At 48.8% G+C, this 19,168-nt stretch overlaps 1 protein-coding gene across 3 annotated transcripts in view; it reads right to left on the minus strand.

Moving 5' to 3' along the window:
• LOC123763296 (nucleolar protein 4) overlaps window positions 1–19,168 on the minus strand; it is a 196,722-nt gene that overhangs the window by 43,210 nt on the left and 134,344 nt on the right. For 2 of the 3 annotated variants that reach the window (XM_069301632.1, XM_069301625.1), the window contains exons 2-4: window positions 9,608–9,745; window positions 7,012–7,226; window positions 4,892–5,534 (exon numbers count right to left, since the gene is read on the minus strand). In XM_069301632.1, coding sequence (XP_069157733.1) covers window positions 4,892–5,534; window positions 7,012–7,226; window positions 9,608–9,745 — 996 coding nt within the window. Of the gene's footprint in view, window positions 1–4,891; window positions 5,535–7,011; window positions 7,227–9,607; window positions 9,746–18,748; window positions 18,887–19,168 lie in introns of those variants that run through there. The other variant, XM_069301638.1, reaches the window with a different exon arrangement.

Here is a 19,168-nt window from a genome sequence, read left to right on the forward strand (position 1 = left end):
GCCGCTGACGGCGCATTGTGGCTTCTGCTCCCCAGCGACGCCCTCGACCAGTGTTCAAATAGAGACAGCGAAGCCAGAGAGAAGGTGTGAGAGTAAGTTTGACTCTGGAGTCGGGTATATAGGGCGAGATTAATGCCAGGTGTGACACAGGAGCCAGGTATACCAGGAGTGACAAGTCAGATATAAAACAGGAGCCCGGAATGACGGGGGACCAGGTGTTACGGGATCCAGGTATGACACAGGGTCCAGGTGTATCACAGATGCCAGTTGTGATATGGAAACCAAGTATGACACAGCGGACTGGTGTGTCAGGCCGGCATGACATAGACGCCAGGTGTGACATATGAAAGGTAGGTCGCAGAAGACAGGTGTTCTATGACATAGGGAGCCAGGTGTGTCAAGAACCAACTGCAACATTTGGGACAGGTATAACATAAGGGCCAGGTGTAGCATTGAACCAGGTGTGACGCAGGAGGCAGGTATAGCATTGAACCAGGTGTGACATAGGGGCCAGGTGTGACACATTAGACAGGTGTAACATAGGGGGTCAGGTGTAGCATTGGGCCAGGTGTGACAGCGGCCAGGTGTGTGACACATTAGACAGGGTGACATAAAGACCAGGTGTGACACAGGAGCCAGGTGTGACAAGGACCAGGTGGGACATAAGAACCAGGTGTTACACAGGAGCCAGGTGTGACAGGTGAGAACCTGACGCCAGGTGCGAGTTGTATGGCACAAATCAGTGATTATAAAACATGCTTTAGGCCAACCGTGTCAACAATTATGCAAATTATAAGTACAAGTATACACACATTTATTTATGTTGTATTGTGGCCTTAGTGTGGCGACCAGTCACAGTTAGTTATCCAGCGTTGTGTACACATTGGTGAGAAATAAAATAGAAAATCACACACACAATTTTTTTTTCAAATATACGAACGGCTTAGACATTAAATATTGGTGTAAGAGGTGCAGACACGCCAGCAACGCTCACCTTTACTACACTGGAGGGTTTGCGCTTGTGAGCCATTTCGCTGCACCCAGAAGCAAGTCGCTGAAGGGAAGCTATATAACCCTATAGAATTTAAAAGACATCCCTGAATATCTTCCCGCTGTCAACACGTCAGTAAATTTTATCTTCCTCTCCACACCTTCCGCCACTTACTCATCTTCGGGTCACGCTTGAATTGTTCACTCAGATATTAATTAAGCGGCGTTGATTAACAGGCAGTTACGGATACAAGTGAGTAGGGACGCGACCCGTCCTCCGCGGTAGCGAGAGCCACACTGGGCGGCCAACACTGCCACAACCTCCAAGTCCGCTCCTCCTGGCCAGCGCAGTTGCCGCCTCCCTATTTTTCACCCATTCTAAAGATCCCTAAAACTTTTATCAGCCGGTATTTCAGCATCAAGTTTCACTACTCAGACTTCATCCGTGTCCCAAATGACAGCCATCCAAGTGGCGGTGGAGGGGCGCACGAGGAGCAGCTAGTGCACAGAAAATGAAGGCGAGTGGGAGCACATCCTAGCAACCACCTCAAGGGCTTGCTGCCACAAAATTGGATTTCGTGTCTTCCAAATAAAATACCAGACGGAAAAGGTTGTGTGACTTAGGGCAGATTTCTCCTTTGCTGATATGACACCAGACATTGATTTCCTTCAAAAGCCAGAATGCACATTATATATATATATATATATATATATATATATATATATATATATATATATATATATATATATATATATATATATATATATATATAATATATATATATTATATATAAAATCGCTGATCTACTAAATGCGGAAATTTGAAATATAAAATAATTGCTTACAACTTTCTCAGGTCATTCTTAACAGCTTGACTGGGAGGAAGTGTTGACAATGACCTAAGAAGGTCTTACTGTATTGTTGTATACATATGTTAATGTATATAAACAAAAGTTACTTTAATGAATTGGCCATGAACCTTCTCTGTATTTCTTAGGTTCTTCGGCACTTGGCATATAAGTTATACAATTACAATTCAGTCTCCAATGTTAATTTTACTCCTTTAATGGGCTTAGCATCCTCACAAGCAGAGGAGAAGTAAATACTCAAACAATATCTAGTCCCCTGTGTCAAGGGGACAGGTCGCCACCCTGTGTCAAGGGGACAGGTCGCCACCCTGTGTCAAGGTGACAGGTCGCCACCCTGTGTCAAGGGGACAGGTGGTCACCCTGTGTCAAGGGGACAGGTAGTCACCCTGTGTCAAGGGGACAGGTGGTCACCCTGTGTCAAGGGGACAGGTGGTCACCCTATGTCAAGGGGACAGGTGGTCACCCTGTGTCAAGGGGACAGGTCGCCACCCTGTGTCAAGAGGACAGGTCGCCACCCTATGTCAAGGGGACAGGTGGTCACCCTGTGTCAAGGGGACAGGTGGTCACCCTGTGTCAAGGGGACAGGTCGCCACCCTGTGTCAAGAGCACAGGTGGTCACCCTGTGTCAAGGTGACAGGTCGCCACCCTGTGTCAAGGTGACAGGTCGCCACCCTGTGTCAAGAGGACAGGTCGCCACCCTGTGTCAAGGGGACAGGTCGCCACCCTGTGTCAAGAGGACAGGTCGCCACCCTGTGTCAAGAGGACAGGTAGTCACCCTATGTCAAGGGGACAGGTGGTCACCCTGTGTCAAGGGGACAGGTCGCCACCCTGTGTCAAGAGGACAGGTCGCCACCCTATGTCAAGGGGACAGGTGGTCACCCTGTGTCAAGGGGACAGGTGGTCACCCTGTGTCAAGGGGACAGGTCGCCACCCTGTGTCAAGAGCACAGGTGGTCACCCTGTGTCAAGGTGACAGGTCGCCACCCTGTGTCAAGGTGACAGGTCGCCACCCTGTGTCAAGAGGACAGGTCGCCACCCTGTGTCAAGGGGACAGGTCGCCACCCTGTGTCAAGAGGACAGGTCGCCACCCTGTGTCAAGAGGACAGGTAGTCACCCTATGTCAAGGGGACAGGTGGTCACCCTGTGTCAAGGGGACAGGTCGCCACCCTGTGTCAAGAGGACAGGTCGCCACCCTGTGTCAAGAGCACAGGTAGTCACCCTGTGTCAAGGTGACAGGTCGCCACCCTATGTCAAGGGGACAGGTGGTCACCCTGTGTCAAGGGGACAGGTAGTCACCCTGTGTCAAGGTGACAGGTCGCCACCCTGTGTCAAGAGGACAGATGGTCACCCTATGTCAAGGGGACAGGTGGTCACCCTATGTCACGGGGACAGGTAGTCACCCTATGTCAAGGGGACAGGTGGTCACCCTATGTCAAGGGGACAGGTGGTCACCCTATGTCACGGGGACAGGTAGTCACCCTATGTCAAGGTGACAGGTAGTCACCCTATGTCAAGGGGACAGGTGGTTACCCTATGTCAAGGGGACAGGTAGTCACCCTGTGTCAAGGGGACAGGTCGCCACCCTGTGTCAAGAGGACAGATGGTCACCCTATGTCAAGGGGACAGGTGGTCACCCTATGTCACGGGGACAGGTAGTCACCCTATGTCAAGGGGACAGGTGGTCACCCTATGTCAAGGGGACAGGTAGTCACCCTGTGTCAAGGTGACAGGTAGTCACCCTATGTCAAGGGGACAGGTGGTCACCCTGTGTCAAGGTGACAGGTCGCCACCCTGTGTCAAGGAGAGAGGTTAATCTGGTGGTGCCTCATTGGGCAGTTCTCTCTGGTCTTACTGAACGAAAAACTAACCTAAATATATAATGCCTTGATAATCATTGGATGAATATGTTGGGACGTCAAGTGCTCCTGCTATACGAACTCTTTTATTATCGCTCTCAGTCAATTACTTGGGTACTGGTGGTCAGGATCTGAACGTCTGGTGATGGTCTGAATGTGTACTGAAGTGATCTTTGATGGAACTTTGTTAATAATAATATATAATCCACCCCCTTGAAGGTTACATTAATTTGTTCACCCTGGATCTTGTTCAGGAAATGTTCACCCTTGATCTTGTTCAGGAAATGTTCACCTGGATCTTGTGTTCAGTGGTGGAAGGTGTCATATGTCTGTCATTGGCGTCCTTCAGGGCTTTTCGTCTCTGTTGTGATCCATATAGGGAGCCGGTCGGCCGAGCGGACAGCACACTGGACTTATGATCCTGTGGTCCCGGATTCGATCCCGGGCGCCGGCAAGAAACAATGGGCAGAGTTTCTTTCACCCTATGCCCCTGTTACCTAGCAGTAAAATAGGTACCAGGGTGTTAGTCAGCTGTCACGGGCTGCTTCCTGGGGGTGGAGGCCTGGTCGAGGACCGGGCCGCGGGGACACTAAAGCCCAGAAATCATCTCAAGATAACCTCAAGATATCAAAATAGTTCTCATCACGCAGAACTTTGTCACGATAACAGTCACACGCCCGAGTTACTGTTCCCCGCTCTCACACCATACATAAAAACCCTCTGACTTCGTTGAACATTTTCTTATACAGTCGCAATTGTGTTTCATCATTAATGCATAAGTAACCACTATGGATAAATATAATTTTGGGGGAACTATGGATAACCACTATGGATAAATATAATTTTCACGGGAACGATTATTTTCGATAGTCCAATAATTCTGATTATTGTAACAAACGGTTTAATAGATATCTGCAGAGACGTCATCAGTCAATCTGTGATTATTTAAGACAGGTACCACTTAAAATGTGATTAGTTTATCAGTGGATAATTAAAGCAAATATAATCTACGATTAAACAGACAATATTTAGCAAATTCACATTTTCACGCACTTTTCGCATCTTTAATATAATCACCACATTATAATTAGCTTATAAGTGAGTTCACTATTGATTTTTTTGTTTGTACCAACTGAAAACATTAGCTGTGAGAATGAGAACAAAGACAGCTGCCTACCTTCCACGCGACGTGGTTGAAGTTGTTGTTGTTGTGGATGTAATTGTTGTTTTTGTTGAGAGTGGTGGAGGCCCGGCAGTGCTTGAGGTAGATGCTAGTGAAGGGCAGCCTGTAGTCGACCTGGTGGCTGACCACACTCACGTGCTTGCTGTACTCCCGCTCCTCTGCCTCCTCCTCCTGCTCCTGCTTCTTCCACTCCTCTTCCTTTTCTTTCGCTTCTCGCTCCTTCTCTGCTTCCTCCTTCTCGTCCTTCTTCTTCTGCTGCTTCTCTTGCCTCTCTTCGTGTTCCTGCTTTTGTTTTTGCTGCTTTAATTGTTGCTGTTGTTGTTCTCGGTGTTCTTTTTGCTGTTTTTGTTTTTCCTTTTCAAGCTGTGGTGAGTGTTGGTGGTCTAGGTGGGTTTGTTGGTGGTGGTTGTGGTGGTGGTGGTGTTGGTGGTGCTGTTGAAGGTGCTGCTGCTGCTGCTGCTGCAAGAGTGTTGGAGGGTGGTGGTGTGTGTGGTGATGGTGCGCATGCTGCAGGTGGTGGTGTTGCTGGTGGTGGTGCTGTGGGTGGTGGTGCTGTGGGTGATGGTGCTGGTGGTGAAGGCGGACGGGAGAAGCGTACTGTGGCTCTTCCTTCACGGTCACGTCCTGGGAGTGGCGGCTGTGAGAGACAGAGAGAGTCCTACATGTTATATCTGTACCTCACAGGCGTCTCCTCACACACCCATGCGCCTCCTCATACACACAGGCGTCTCCTCACACACACACACAAACACAGACGCCTCCTCTCTCACAAACACACATGCGCACACACGTTATTTACACACACACACACACACATCTCACGGCAAGAGCCAGAGAAGACAAGGACACGTTTGGAAAAGGTGTTGCTCCCCGAACACTGGGACACAGGTGGCAAGTGTCCGAAGGGCATAACACATGAACATGTGAAGAGAGGTAACGCCAGAAGCCATACCAGCCCACGCGAGGCAGTTCCCAATTACACACAAGCACACTCATTCATGCACGTATGTAACCTGTGCTGTGATAACAGCCAGCGATCACACGGGTATTATGTTACTTGGAAATTAGTTCCATACATCTACCACCTTATTCACACACTAATACATGCCCAGACATTTCTGCATCTAAACTTTCTATGCCATATTACTATTTTCCTTGTTTTAAACTCTTCCTCATTTTGTATACAGGAATTCTATGTCCTCCTTTACTCTTTGTCTTTCTAGAGAAGGTGAATTATATTAAGCATAAGGGATGCCTTAAATTCCTGGGATTAACTTTATTTTTTCTACCTACGGTCAAGTACATTTATTTCTATTCCGTGGCACAGTGCCCAAAACTGAACTGCATAATGTAAAGGGAACCCAGTGAGGGCAAGACAGTGCTGAACACAATAACAGACGCTGAAGGGCAAGTCCCACAACCATGGCTTACCCTGTATGTATGTGTATGTGGGTGTGTGTGTATGTGGGTGTGGGTGTATGTGGGGTGTGGGTGTATGTGGGTGTGGGGTGTGTGGACTTAATTGTGCTTGTGAGGGTCAGACTCGGCTTTTGGTCTAGTCTCTAAACTCTGAATTAACAGATGTATAGGATCTTAGACCTAATGGTTTCTGTTATATACGAAACTTTGTATGAATTCTGCCTCGCCATTGTACATCTTAGTGCCCCACATTTCTTCACTATTCTCACACTGAAAAATATTAAATTATAATGTCTCTGGGGCTCATTTGGTTACCGAGTTTCCACATGTGACCCCTCGTTCGGGCACCACTCGCGCCAAATAATCTGTCATTGGCTCCCCCTATCAATACCCCTGAGAATTTTGTACGTGGTAGTCATGTCTCACTTTACCCTTTTTTTTTGTATTTCCAGTGAAGTGAGGTTTAATTTCCATTAACTTTCCTCATTACTCAACCTCTCATTTCTAGGACTAGTCTGGTCATGTGCCTCTGGGCATTCTCCAACTTCATTTTGTTTTTGACATGGCAAGGACTCCACCATGGAGTAGACTGCCACAGCACACCTTCACACACACACACACACACACACACACACACACACACACACACACACACACACACACACACACACACACACACACCTAGTTCATCTTACCTATTAGGTGGTTGAGGCGGGGCAGAAGGTGGTGGCGGCGGCGGCGGGGGCAGGTTTGGCAAGGGCAGGGTTGGTGGGGGCACCGGCAGGTTAGCGACGCCCAGAGGAACGCCCAGGCCGACGTGGACGCCGACGGAGCGCCGAGGACACTCCGTACACAACACCAGGAACTTGGTGACGGCCTCCCGGGGCACGAAGGCGTAGCGCTCAGACACCTGCCGGGGGAAGGAGACCGGTCTCATTGGTACACACTATACTGCCACCTCACACCATCATTATATCAACCTAAGACATAGTGAAGTACACCATCTTCCCAGTGAGAGACAAAGGTCTGTTTACACACAAACATTTTTCGTTGATTTTAAAACTTTTCGAGGTAGAAGGGAGCCGGTCGGCCGAGCGGACAGCACGCTGGACTTGTGATCCTGTGGTCCTGGGTTCGATCCCAGGCGCCAGCGAGAAATAATGGGCAGAGTTTCTTTCACCCTATGCCCCTGTTACCTAGCAGTAAAATAGGTACCTGGGTGTTAGTCAGCTGTCACGGGCTGCTTCATGGGGGTGGAGGCCTGGTCGAGGACCGGGCCGCGGGGACTTTAAAGCCCCGAAATCATCTCAAGATGACCTCAAGATAAGCCTCCACACCGTTGAAATCTGCATTAGACAAATCTGAAACCTTTCCTACATGCTCAGCCCTGATCTTATAGTTTCAACACCCTAGTGATGCCACATTTATTTAGACCTTACATAGGTGTATAGAGTGCAGCCAGGTGTCTCACTGCATCTCTCACGGGGCGGGGACTCACGGGGCGGGGACTCACGGGGCGGGGGACTCGGGGCGGGGGACTCAGGGGGCGGGGGACTCGGGGCGGGGACTCAGGGGCGGGGACTCACAGGGCGGGGACTCACGGGGCGGGGGACTCAATGGGCGGAGACTCACACCTCATCTATACCACTCCTCATGCGGGGGTTAACTTGATCATCGTTTCTGTATATCTTTTTAATACAAGAATTTAAGAACTGTTGTATAAATAAATAAAAAATATTTTTTTTAACTCCAATATATTTGCACATTTATTTTAAGAAATTTTACTACAATTCTGCAGAATAGTGACCTAAATTATTCAACACAATTGATTTTTGGCAGGGCTAGACGTAAAGGCATGTTTTCTTCCGCCTGATACCTCTGTTCACCTAACAGTTAACAAGGTAACTAGGAGCTAGGCAACTATTGTGGGTCCCATCCTGGGGAAGGTCAGTGGCAGGCTTGGTGCGAATTACATGATCCTAACACACACACTTCCTCTCCTGGACAACTGGAAGCGTCCACTTGTAACAGCAGCAGCGGCCTTATTCCTAACATACACACACACTCTTGTCTCATCTTTAGGTATTAAAAACAAAAAAATATTTAAAGATACAATTCTCAGTCAAATTTACAATTTTTGGTTCATTACTAAACTGATATCAAGAGCCGTTTTTCTTGTTTTCAAACTTAAAGGCTTGAAGTTGTCTTCAGTGAGCTCCACCCGCCACTTTATAATCTTGAAGCCTATTGACACCCTGGTGTCGCCTAATGTCACTCGGGCAATTTATATTTACCTCTGTTTTAGCATCGCTGCAGATTTATTAAACACATACACTGTGCTGTTTGGATGCCGGACCAAGAGGGGCACCATGTTATTGAACTTGCCCGAAACCCGAAACTTGCCCGAAACTTGCCCGAAACGCTATGCGTATTAGTGGCTTTAAGTATTGTATGTACTAGCTCTATCTTTAAATCCAACATTATATTTTGTAACTCATCCTCTATGCCTGTACCTTTACCTGAATAATAAATCTAAATCTAAATCTAACTTCTCATCCCAAAATGATAGTACCTACAGTTACTAAGGATGGAGGCACACAATATGCACTGTGTTTTGTCCTGAAATTACAAAAACTTGTCCTTCTTTTTGTCCTGAAATGATCCTCGTGAAGTTAGCGATAATGGCCCTCTAACTCCTCCCCCCTACTCTCCTCTACTAACTTGTTACATAAGCATGATAGTTAATAGTTATGGCCCGGCCGCAGAGGAGTGAGACTGGCAACTGTCAATATCCTTGACCTGACGTTAGCTCAAGAGCGGTGGCGTTAGATCAAGAGCAGTGGCGTTAGATCAAGAGCAGTGGCGTTAGATCAAGAGCAGTGACGTTAGATTAAGAGCAGTGGCGTTAGATCAAGAGCAGTGACGTTAGATTAAGCGCAGTGACGTTAGATCAAGAGCAGTGACTCAGGCGTGACACTAGAGGTTTCGGCCTCTTGCTTGACTATGAGAACTTCAATATTTAGGGACACGCGTACATCAAAAATATCACTGTTGACATTCTAATAATCACTGCTAATGTCACTCTCACATGTTTAAACAAATTAAATTATAAATGATATGGATCGACTTATCCATTATCTGTTAAATAAGAATCAACCACAGTAATAATAATAATAATTTAATTCGATAGACAAGACTGAATCGTACAAGATAAAATGGTTTCACAGAGGATAAGGTAATTGCTTATTATATAAAGTCATTAGTTACGTGTAATCAAATGTTGGTACTTACAGCCCGATATGTCCTCTTTTGTCCCATATGTTTTTGTTCCTTGCCATCCTTGCATACATGAAGGTTGTATATAATATCGAAGAAGTCCTCCACGACCGCCACCTTTTTGAAGCAAATTCTATCGTGTCCCTCAGGATCCTGAAAAAGAAAACGTACCCTATTATAGCGTCGTCAGAGAAAATGGAAGTATATTAAGGTATAACTATGTAAGAATAAAATTGAGGAACCTACCGATTGTAATTTATAATTAAATTGCTTTTGCTTGCCGATTGCTTTTGTTAGTTTTATTTATTTATTAATACATACAGAATTCTCAGGGGGAACGGACCGAGCAGACAAGAACAGACAATTTAGCATAGGTCGTACACGGACAAGGGGACACAGATGTGAGTTATAAGTAACCAAATGAGACAACACAAAATATTTTGTTCAGTCAGGAGAGTGAACAATCTTAATGTGGCGACAAACTCTATATCCATTTCTAAATGTTGATATCATAGAGCCCAGTAGGCTCTGGAGGCTATGCACCAGTCGATTAATGGTTGAGAGGAGGGACCCAAGAACTGTAGCTACTCTTTCAAATCTATACAGTCTCTGTGAGGCCTAAGCTAGAATATGCAGCACCAGCCCGGAACCCGCACTTTGTGAGCACCTTGTGATAACAAACTAAACTTACGAGAACATTAGCGTCTTAATTAAGAGTATGAAGCTAAGAGGACAGGAACTCAATCTCACAAACCCTGAGGACAGCAGAGGGGATATGATCACTACACACTGAGAGGAATAAAATAGATTATTCTATTGATATCTATAGAAGTATATACAAATACTCATTGATTATATTCAAATCCCGCCTACCAGATGATCCCTGAAGACAGCAATCAACAGTCCAGGGGCCAGATTCACGAAAGCACTTACGCAAGCACTTACGAACGTGTACATCTTTCCTCAATCTTTGACGGCTTTGGTTACATTTATTAAACAGTTTACAAGCATGAAAACTTGCCAATCAGCTGTTGTTATTGTTACATACAGCCTCCTGGTGCTTCGGAGCTCATTAACTGTTTAATAATTGGAAACAAAGCCGCCAAAGATTGAGAAAAGATGTACAGGTTCGTAAGTGCTTGAGTAAGTGCTTTCGTGAATCTGGCCCCAGCTTACTGACGATAAGTTAAGAACTGACGTGACGGTCAGTGCGCTTGGGGACCGCTCCTGCACCGCTTACCACCCATCAGGGAGGCTATATCCCCCATATCGCCAAGTCTTTGATCACATCTTCATATGGGAACTCTGCCACTATAAGAAGAATGTGGATATTCTGCATGCTTAGATCAGCGTTTTCTATTATTGCCCAAACAATTATTTTTTTGGGTAATTGTGCCCACTACAATTTTGTCCCCATTGCCTCAGAGACACTTGGTGGCTTGGGTAAAAGTGCTGCAAGTTTTTTGAAGGAGTTGGGGTCCAAGCTAATTGAAACAACTAGAGACCCCTAGAGCCGCCAGTTTTCTCTTTCAGCGCCTTAGGGTGGCGATCCAGAAAGGAAATGCTCACTGCATCAATGGTTCCTGCCCGCCATCTGAAGAGCTGGAGGAGCTGTACAACTTGTGACAAGCAGCCTTGTACCCTGCATGTAACCAATGTTGTAACCCTTTTTATGTAACAAAATTTTAAAATAAAATTAGATATATATACGCACACACTTAAAGAATACGGGTGGTAGGGGAAGAAAATATCAAAGTGTTCAGTGAGAATCCACAAGGTCTTCTCTGAGTCCCTGAGTACTCTTTTGTTTTCTTCTCCGGGGCTATGGGTCCCTACACTTGCACCAGAGGTGGTACCCCTATATATATATATATATATATATATATATATATATATATATATATATATATATATATATATATATATATATATATATATATATTACACACACAGGGGGGGACAGCCACTTAAGAGCCAATTAAGAGAAAATGGGACAAGAAGACATACGTAAAAGCTAAAAACACAAATAAGGTGAAGGAATGTAAAGATATACTCATACCCAGTACGGGAGAGTTACCAAGTGGCGTGCACTAGAAGAAGTAGTAGAAGCCACCTCCATTCAGACATCTGATTTCAAGGTCAGATATAACAAAGAACTGAACGTCAGTAAAGTTAAAAAAAAAAAACACAAGATAAAACAGGACCAATAGAGAGGGCGAGAGTCACTGATGGGAAAGCACCAGAATGCCGAAGCACCAACCACCTCTGAAATTTCCAGCGGTTTCCTGTCGTATTTTCCAGGTGGCTGGTAGTGTAGGTGGGTGTGGTGGGCCTGCACACACTCACACACACACTCACACACACTCTTACACACACACACACACACTCACACAGACACTCACTCACTCACACTTCTTACTAACCACGTTAGCAAACTTTCCAACCTGGTTTCTGGATGACTTCCTTCCTATTTTACTTGCAAATGAACGTCCAAATTTCCTGCTATTATTTTCCTTCAGGACACCGGACCAGGAGAGGAGGGGCGGCGGCCTCGCCCTTCAACACAGACAAACACGAACTAGGGGAAGGGGGGGGGGGAGGAGGGAGGGGGGGAGGGGGGATATGGGGCGAGGTAACACGAAGGGGGTGTAAAGAAGATAGGGTCGTCTTCCTCGGTGTTAACTCCACCTCCTCTTTCTCCTCTTCTGCTTTACTGGGTTTCGTCTCCTTAGCTTCCCCCCCTCCCTTTTCTTTTCCTCCTTCCTGGTCTCCTTCCCACCACCTTCCGGGCACCTGCCCTCTCCCCTCGCCTGCCCTCCCCTCACCTGCCCTCCCCTCACCTGTCTTTCCCCTCACCTGCCCTCCCCTCACCATCTGTCGACCCTTACTGAATTTGCCACACTGAACGAGCACCGTGAGAGCAGCAGCCAAGTGTGGTGGTGACCAGGTGTGGCAGTGACCAGGTGTGGTAGTGACCAGGTGTGGTGGTGACCAGGTGTGGCAGTGACCAGGTGTGGCAGTGACCAGGTGTGGTGGTGACCAGGTGTGGTGGTGACCAGGTGTGGTGGTGACCAGGTGTGAGGACACAGAGATCAGAGAGGGGCAACTATACCAGGCTGAGAGAGAGAGAGAGAGAGAGAGAGAGAGAGAGAGAGAGAGAGAGAGAGAGAGAGAGAGAGAGAGAGAGAGAGAGAGAGAGAGAGAGAGAGAGAGAGAGAGAGAGAGAGAGAGAGAGAGAGAGAGAGCCACCCATGACGGTCGGGCAGGGCCAACAACAGTTCAGAGCGAGGGGGGGGGGGGAGGGCCACAATCTGGCACAAAGCCCACAGGAGACTATGATTGGACCGCATAAAAGACAGAGCACATGATTGGCTGGCCGGTAATCCAGTCGTTACTCAGGTCCTCGTTATTAACAACGAGCCGTCATGCGCAGGCAAGGGAATTATACCGGATGGGGCAAGGGGGTGTCCTCACCTGCTTAAGCTTGACAAGTTAAGTATATTTCTTTTCTTAAGTCCCGCCCTTCGACCATCTAATGTGTTGACCTAATGGCTTCGATAGCATCTTCGTCTACTCCGTTCCACTTGTTCACGACTCTTAAAAGTCTAACAGTTCTTTCTGACGTCCCTGTGGCTCATGTGCTTTTCCCAGTTCCCAATTATGTTGTCACCCCCATACTTATCCTGTGAGCGGTAGCGCAAAAAAAGATTGCAGATTGCATACAAATTATTTTTCTACTCTTCCTTCCTTCCTTCCTTCCTTCCTTCCTTCCTTCCTTCCTTCCTTCCTTCCTTCCTTCCTTCCTTCCTTCCTTCCTTCCTTCCTTCAGTGTAATAGGTTCAGCTCCCTCAGTCTTTCAACATAGTTGGTCCTTCAGGTCAGGAACAATCCTTGCTGCAAATTTTGGGGTATTTTTCTGGTTTTATTTGGTGCTTCTTTGGGGGGAGGGGTTCCATGCTGGTGCAGCGTACTCAGTAATTGGTCCCACACAGGATGTATACAGCGCTCGCAAGGGACCTTTGTCAGCGTTCCTGTAGGTGTTTGTGTGTGTGTGTGTGTGTGTGTGTGTGTGTGTGTGTGTGTGTGTGTGTGTGTGTGTGTGTGTGTGTGTGTGTGTGATAACATACAAGGTGGAGGGTGGGGCTGGTACACAGGGCGGAGGGTGGGGCTGGTACACAGGGTGTGGCAAGGGCAGCCCTCAGCAGGGTCCAGGCGGGTGTGTGCGACAGTGTGCGAGTGGCGGACGTGAGACGTGGCAGGTGTGTGGTAATTATAACAGGTGTGGGCCACAGGGAGGTGGGTTGGCATGCAGGTGCATGGCAGAGTGAGTGTGGGTGGAGGAGTGTGCGCCGAGTGGCAGTGTGGGTGGGTGGCAGAGTGGCAGAGTGGGTGGGTGGGTGGCAGAGTGGGTGGCAGTGTGGGTGGATGAGTGGCAGTGTGGGTGGGTGGGAGGGTGGCAGAGTGGGTAGGTGGGTGGATGGCAGAGTGGGTGGGTGGGAGAGTGGGTGGGTGGCAGAGTGGGTGGGTGGGTGGCAGAGTGGGTGGGTGGGAGGGTGGCAGTGTGGGTGGGTGGCAGTGTGGGTGGGTGAGTGGCAGAGTGGGTGGGTGGGAGGGTGGCAGTGTGGGTGGGTGGCAGTGTGGGTGGGTGAGTGGCAGAGTGTGGGTGGCGGAGTGTGTGTGGATGGAAGTGACAGTAGATGAGGGTGTTAGTGGGAGGGTGTATGCGGGCGGGGGGGGGGGGGGGCACAAACACCGGGGCTACACCAGGGTAAACAGCGCGCGGGGCGGCAGTGGTGTGAGCAGGGCGGGAATAATGTGGGTGTGTGGCGGGGTGGAAGGTGGTGGCGGGAGGTGGAGTGAGGGCGGGAGTTTTGAAGGAAGGGGGGAGGGTGAGTAAAGTGGGCGGGTGTAGCGGGGGGGGCGAGGGGGCGGGGGGGGGGGGGCCCACTGGGTGGCCGCGGCGACTCTCGTTACACAAAGTGTGGGCGGCCCCAGCAGGTGGTGACGGGCGACGCTGGTGACAGCGGGGAGGGGCGGGGTCTGGCAAGTGGGGTGGGGCGCAGTAGGCGGGGCGCGACAGGTGGCGTGGGGCGTGGCCAGCTGGGTGGAGAGTAGTAGGCGGGGCGCCACATGTGGGGCGGGGCGGGGAGCAGGCAGGGTGAAGAAGGGCAGGGAATGCGAGGAGGGGTCCGGCGGATGGGGCAGGGCGAAGCTGGAAAGGAGGCGAGGGGCGTGTCAATAGACCCGAGGTGCAGGAGGGACGGGAGGGGAGGAGTAGGAAATGATAGGGGAGCGGCAGGCGAGGCGCAGCTGGCTGGGAGGGAGATGAGCAGAGGGAGCCAGGCGGGCCGGGGCAGAGTAAGGCAGAGCGGGGCGGGGAATGGCGCGGGGCGCGGCGGGGCGGGACATGACAGGCGGAACGGTGCGGCTGGCCGGGGCGGTGCGAGGCGCGGCGGGGCGGGGCGGGGCGGGGCGAGGCGGGGCGGTGCGAGGCGGGGCGGGGCGGGGCGAGGCGCGGCTTGACGGGGCCGGCGACAGCCCGCGGATCAACACCCGCCGCACTAAAAGCCACCATCACCAGCCGCTATCAGCAGTGCTCGGCTGATTATCAGGTGCGGGCGGGCGATCGACCGTTGCAGAGCACAGCGCTCGCCCGCCACCTGAGCCCCGGCCACAACCTGAACGAAACATTCCGCTTTGGATCGATACCCGGCTGGCAGAGCCACAAGTGGATGCACCGCCCTGCCCTCGACGCCATCACCCGCTACTTCATAATGCATCGTCCCGCAACCCGTGTCCGCCGTAAGCCTGAACGATACCCTCCGGTTCTGAGCGTGGCCGCACCTGCAATACCACCAACTCCAGCTCCATTGTAAACAGTAGGGCGAGGGTGAGGCCGCCAATTAATGGGCTTCTGACCTGCTGCTGCCTGCACCGTGCCGCCCCCCCAACCCCCCACCCCGGCCTGCAAAGTCCTCCCCCACCCCCCGACCTGCAGAGTCTGATCCCTGCGGCCCCGCATAGTCCTTTCCCCGATCTGCCCATTACCCCCTCCGGCCTGCACAGTGCCGCCTGACATACAGTGCCTCACGGCTTACAGTGCCCACCCTCAGCCTGCACACGGTCCCCCCGCCCTGCACAGTGCCCGTCCTGGCTCCTAGTGTTGGCTACTGAAGCAAGATGCAAGGGTAGACTAGTACTAATGACTGATGCACTCTTCTGCAGTCACTCTGCTGGGCGGATGGGCACTGTGCAGACCAGTGTAGGGAGAATGTGCTGGCTTGGGGGGAGGGAGGGGGGGCACTGTGCAGGTCAGTGGGACAGTGAACAAGCCGGGGTGCTCACTGTGCAGGCCGGGCTACGCAAGCACCACACCAATCAACTGCAAGGGCTGATGCACTTACTATGCGAGACCCTTCCGTGCACTCCTGTAATTGTCTGTGTATTACACTGTATTATTTGTTCGTTCTTGGCGCGTCCCAACTTACACCCACCTACACTCTTTGCCTACACCCATGTACTCTGCTGGCCTCCACGTACACACACACACACACCCACACCAGAGGTATGACCACGTACATGGTCTCACACTGCTGCCCCAACCCGCATGACCTAGCCAGTGTGTGCAGCTTAGTACAGCCTCACTAAGCCGCACACTACCGCCAAGCTCTCCGTGCCTTCACACTAACACACCCTTCAACACACACTACCAAACTGGATGGACAACTGCATTAACAAACTGGAAATAGAAAGTAACAACGAGTTGGGATTAAAGGTTATAAAAAAATGTCGTTATTGGAGCCGTATATCCATGCTAGGACCCGTGCTAGCTTTCTGGTCCCTAGCACTTCACGAGGCAAGATTTGCAGGCATGACCGAAGAAATGGTTACTAGACTTCAACCCCAATAAGTGCACGGTCATGAAGACGGGATCACCAGTAGGAAGACACGATGAACAATATACACTAGAAAGAATAAAAGATTTGCTACAAGACTAAATCTAAAAACCGGAAGATAGAAAAACAGAGAAGAGGTCATAATCCAGACATACAAAATACTCTGGAAAAAAGAGAGACAGGACGTGTAGGTTTTACCAGTAGTAATACAATTATATGCCTGGGAACTAAACAAGCTGGTTAGCGACGGGGAGGGTATAAAACCTTTAGTTTTTGTGTCAGCTCTGAGGGCCGAGCTTGTTACTCAGCGTCACTCATCCTGCGAGCGAATGTTACGTCAGTGTGAATAATGGCACTTAAGGGAGCATATCACCTAGAAGCATGTCACCTAGAAGGTGACTTCAGTATCTTTCAGAAGACAGTAGAGGCGACTTCAATTCAGTTTTAACAATTGATTACACGAGACAAGCAACAGCTGGGAAAACAGAGACCAGGAGATAAAACTCGGTCCTGCAAACTCTGCAAGGTAAGATATGAATGTTCGGGAGATATTATTAGGTAAGTCCTGATGCACACATACAAACTAATACACCCATATACACACACACACACGCTAACATACACACACACACACACACACACACGCTAACATACACACACGCTAACATACACATACACACGCTTACACACAAAAGTAACAGACACAAAATGACACATAGAGAGTAACAACACACACACACACACACACACACACACACACACACACACACACACACACACACACACACACAGGAAGAACAAAGGCACCCTGCACCCGTGCACACACACAAACATCACCAGGGTGTTAGTGTTGAGGACGACCCAACACATCAGAGCCGCGACGGAGCAGCGAGCGCTCTGGCACAACACAGAGAACGGAAAAAAAAACAGGAAAGCGATAACCTGTTGGAGGAAACAGCTGTAAAGCCCGCGCTGTTGACCCATTTGCGGCGCGTCCAATTACCGGAGCCATGATTAATAGCGTGGACCAGACCCTACTTACCCGGACCAGACGAGCGCGCCCAGCGACACTCCTCCACAACATGATAAACATCGTTACCTGTCGCAACTACCACACACACACACACACACACACACACACACACACACACACACACACACACACTCAGGAGCAAGAACCCAAGTATAGGCCAATAACCAGAACAGCGGCAGTGCTCACGAAGAAACGCAAGACACAAATTGAGATACTTGGGAAGAAAACTAAGTAGGGAAGCAAGACAGCTACACCCAGTACCGAGCTCGCGTCCCCAGGGCCTCTCACACCCGTCTCAGACACGTGGTAAGCACCTGGTTGAGGTCTCAGACACGTGGTAAACCTTCGAGAAGTGTGTGTGGTGAGACACGCCATCTCAGATTGAGGGTACCTGCTCAAGTCAGTAATCTTAAGTCAGTAATCTTATAATACTCCCAAACCACGTAACAAGCCTGACCTTAACCACGTCAGTTTATCCATTACGTAATTAAACACAAATGTAATATTTAGTACAAAAAAATTACTTGTTATTATTTAATATAAAATATACAAGATGATAACAAATTTAATACAATGCCTGCAGCGTCCTAATGCTTGTAAATCCTCACAGTGTGTTTGGCGTCCTAGTGCTTGTAAATCCTTAGGGTGTGTTTGGCGTCCTAGTGCTTGTAAATCCTTAGGGTGTGTTTGGCGTCCTAATGCTTGTAAATCCTTAGCGTGTGTTTGGCGTCCTAATGCTTGTAAATCTAAAGAATATTATATATATATATATATATATATATATATATATATATATATATATATATATATATATATATATATATATATATATATAATACCTGTCTAAATACAGGCACTGGTGTGGTATACTTATGCTCGCGCCTATGTATCCCCTCCGATAATTCAGAGTGTATCATGTTGAACAAAATGTTGAAATGGGTAAAGGTTGCAAGGTTAAGTTTGGTGGTCGGAGTAGACCCCCGCCAGACCACCCCAACGCCACAAAAGCTTTACCTCCTGTTGTCCTGAGCCTCTGTAATTAACGCTAATCTTCCACCAGCTTCAAACCTAAATTACTTTGATAAAACACTGGTTTAATACACAAAAACCCACAATAACTCGGTAATGATGAACATAAATCGGTGAGTGTTGCAAATACTCCCCCCCCCCTATTGCAACATTTGATGTGCTCAGCGTTCGGCAACAGTGAAGTTGAGCTCAGCGCACCTGGTTGCAAGTCAACAATATCAACATCAGCTCGACGGTGTTTTGTCATTAATTGGAGAGCAGATACAGTGTAATCCCCGCTGTCACGGCCAAATGATTTTTATTAATTCTTCACTCGGACGAAATAGCCAGTGAACCCCGCACTACACAACACAGGTGCGGCTGGAGGAGTGAACCCCCGTGGGTGAACAACCCGTCCTCGACTCAAGTCCATTACATCCAGCGGTCAACCCCACAGACGCATTCATAAATTTTAACATGCTGTTCATTCAAAACGGGAATTTTCGCAAGTATAAATAAATATTATAATATATTAGCATATTGTGTATATATAGGCATAGGATAGGTTAGGTTAGGTGTTTAGGTTCTGTTGGCGATTATTTGTATTTGTAGTACGTGGGTGAAGCATTTACAGCGTTG

Source organism: Procambarus clarkii, chromosome 5 (assembly GCF_040958095.1).
Source record: "Procambarus clarkii isolate CNS0578487 chromosome 5, FALCON_Pclarkii_2.0, whole genome shotgun sequence".
Taxonomy (NCBI): Eukaryota; Metazoa; Arthropoda; class Malacostraca; order Decapoda; family Cambaridae; genus Procambarus; species Procambarus clarkii.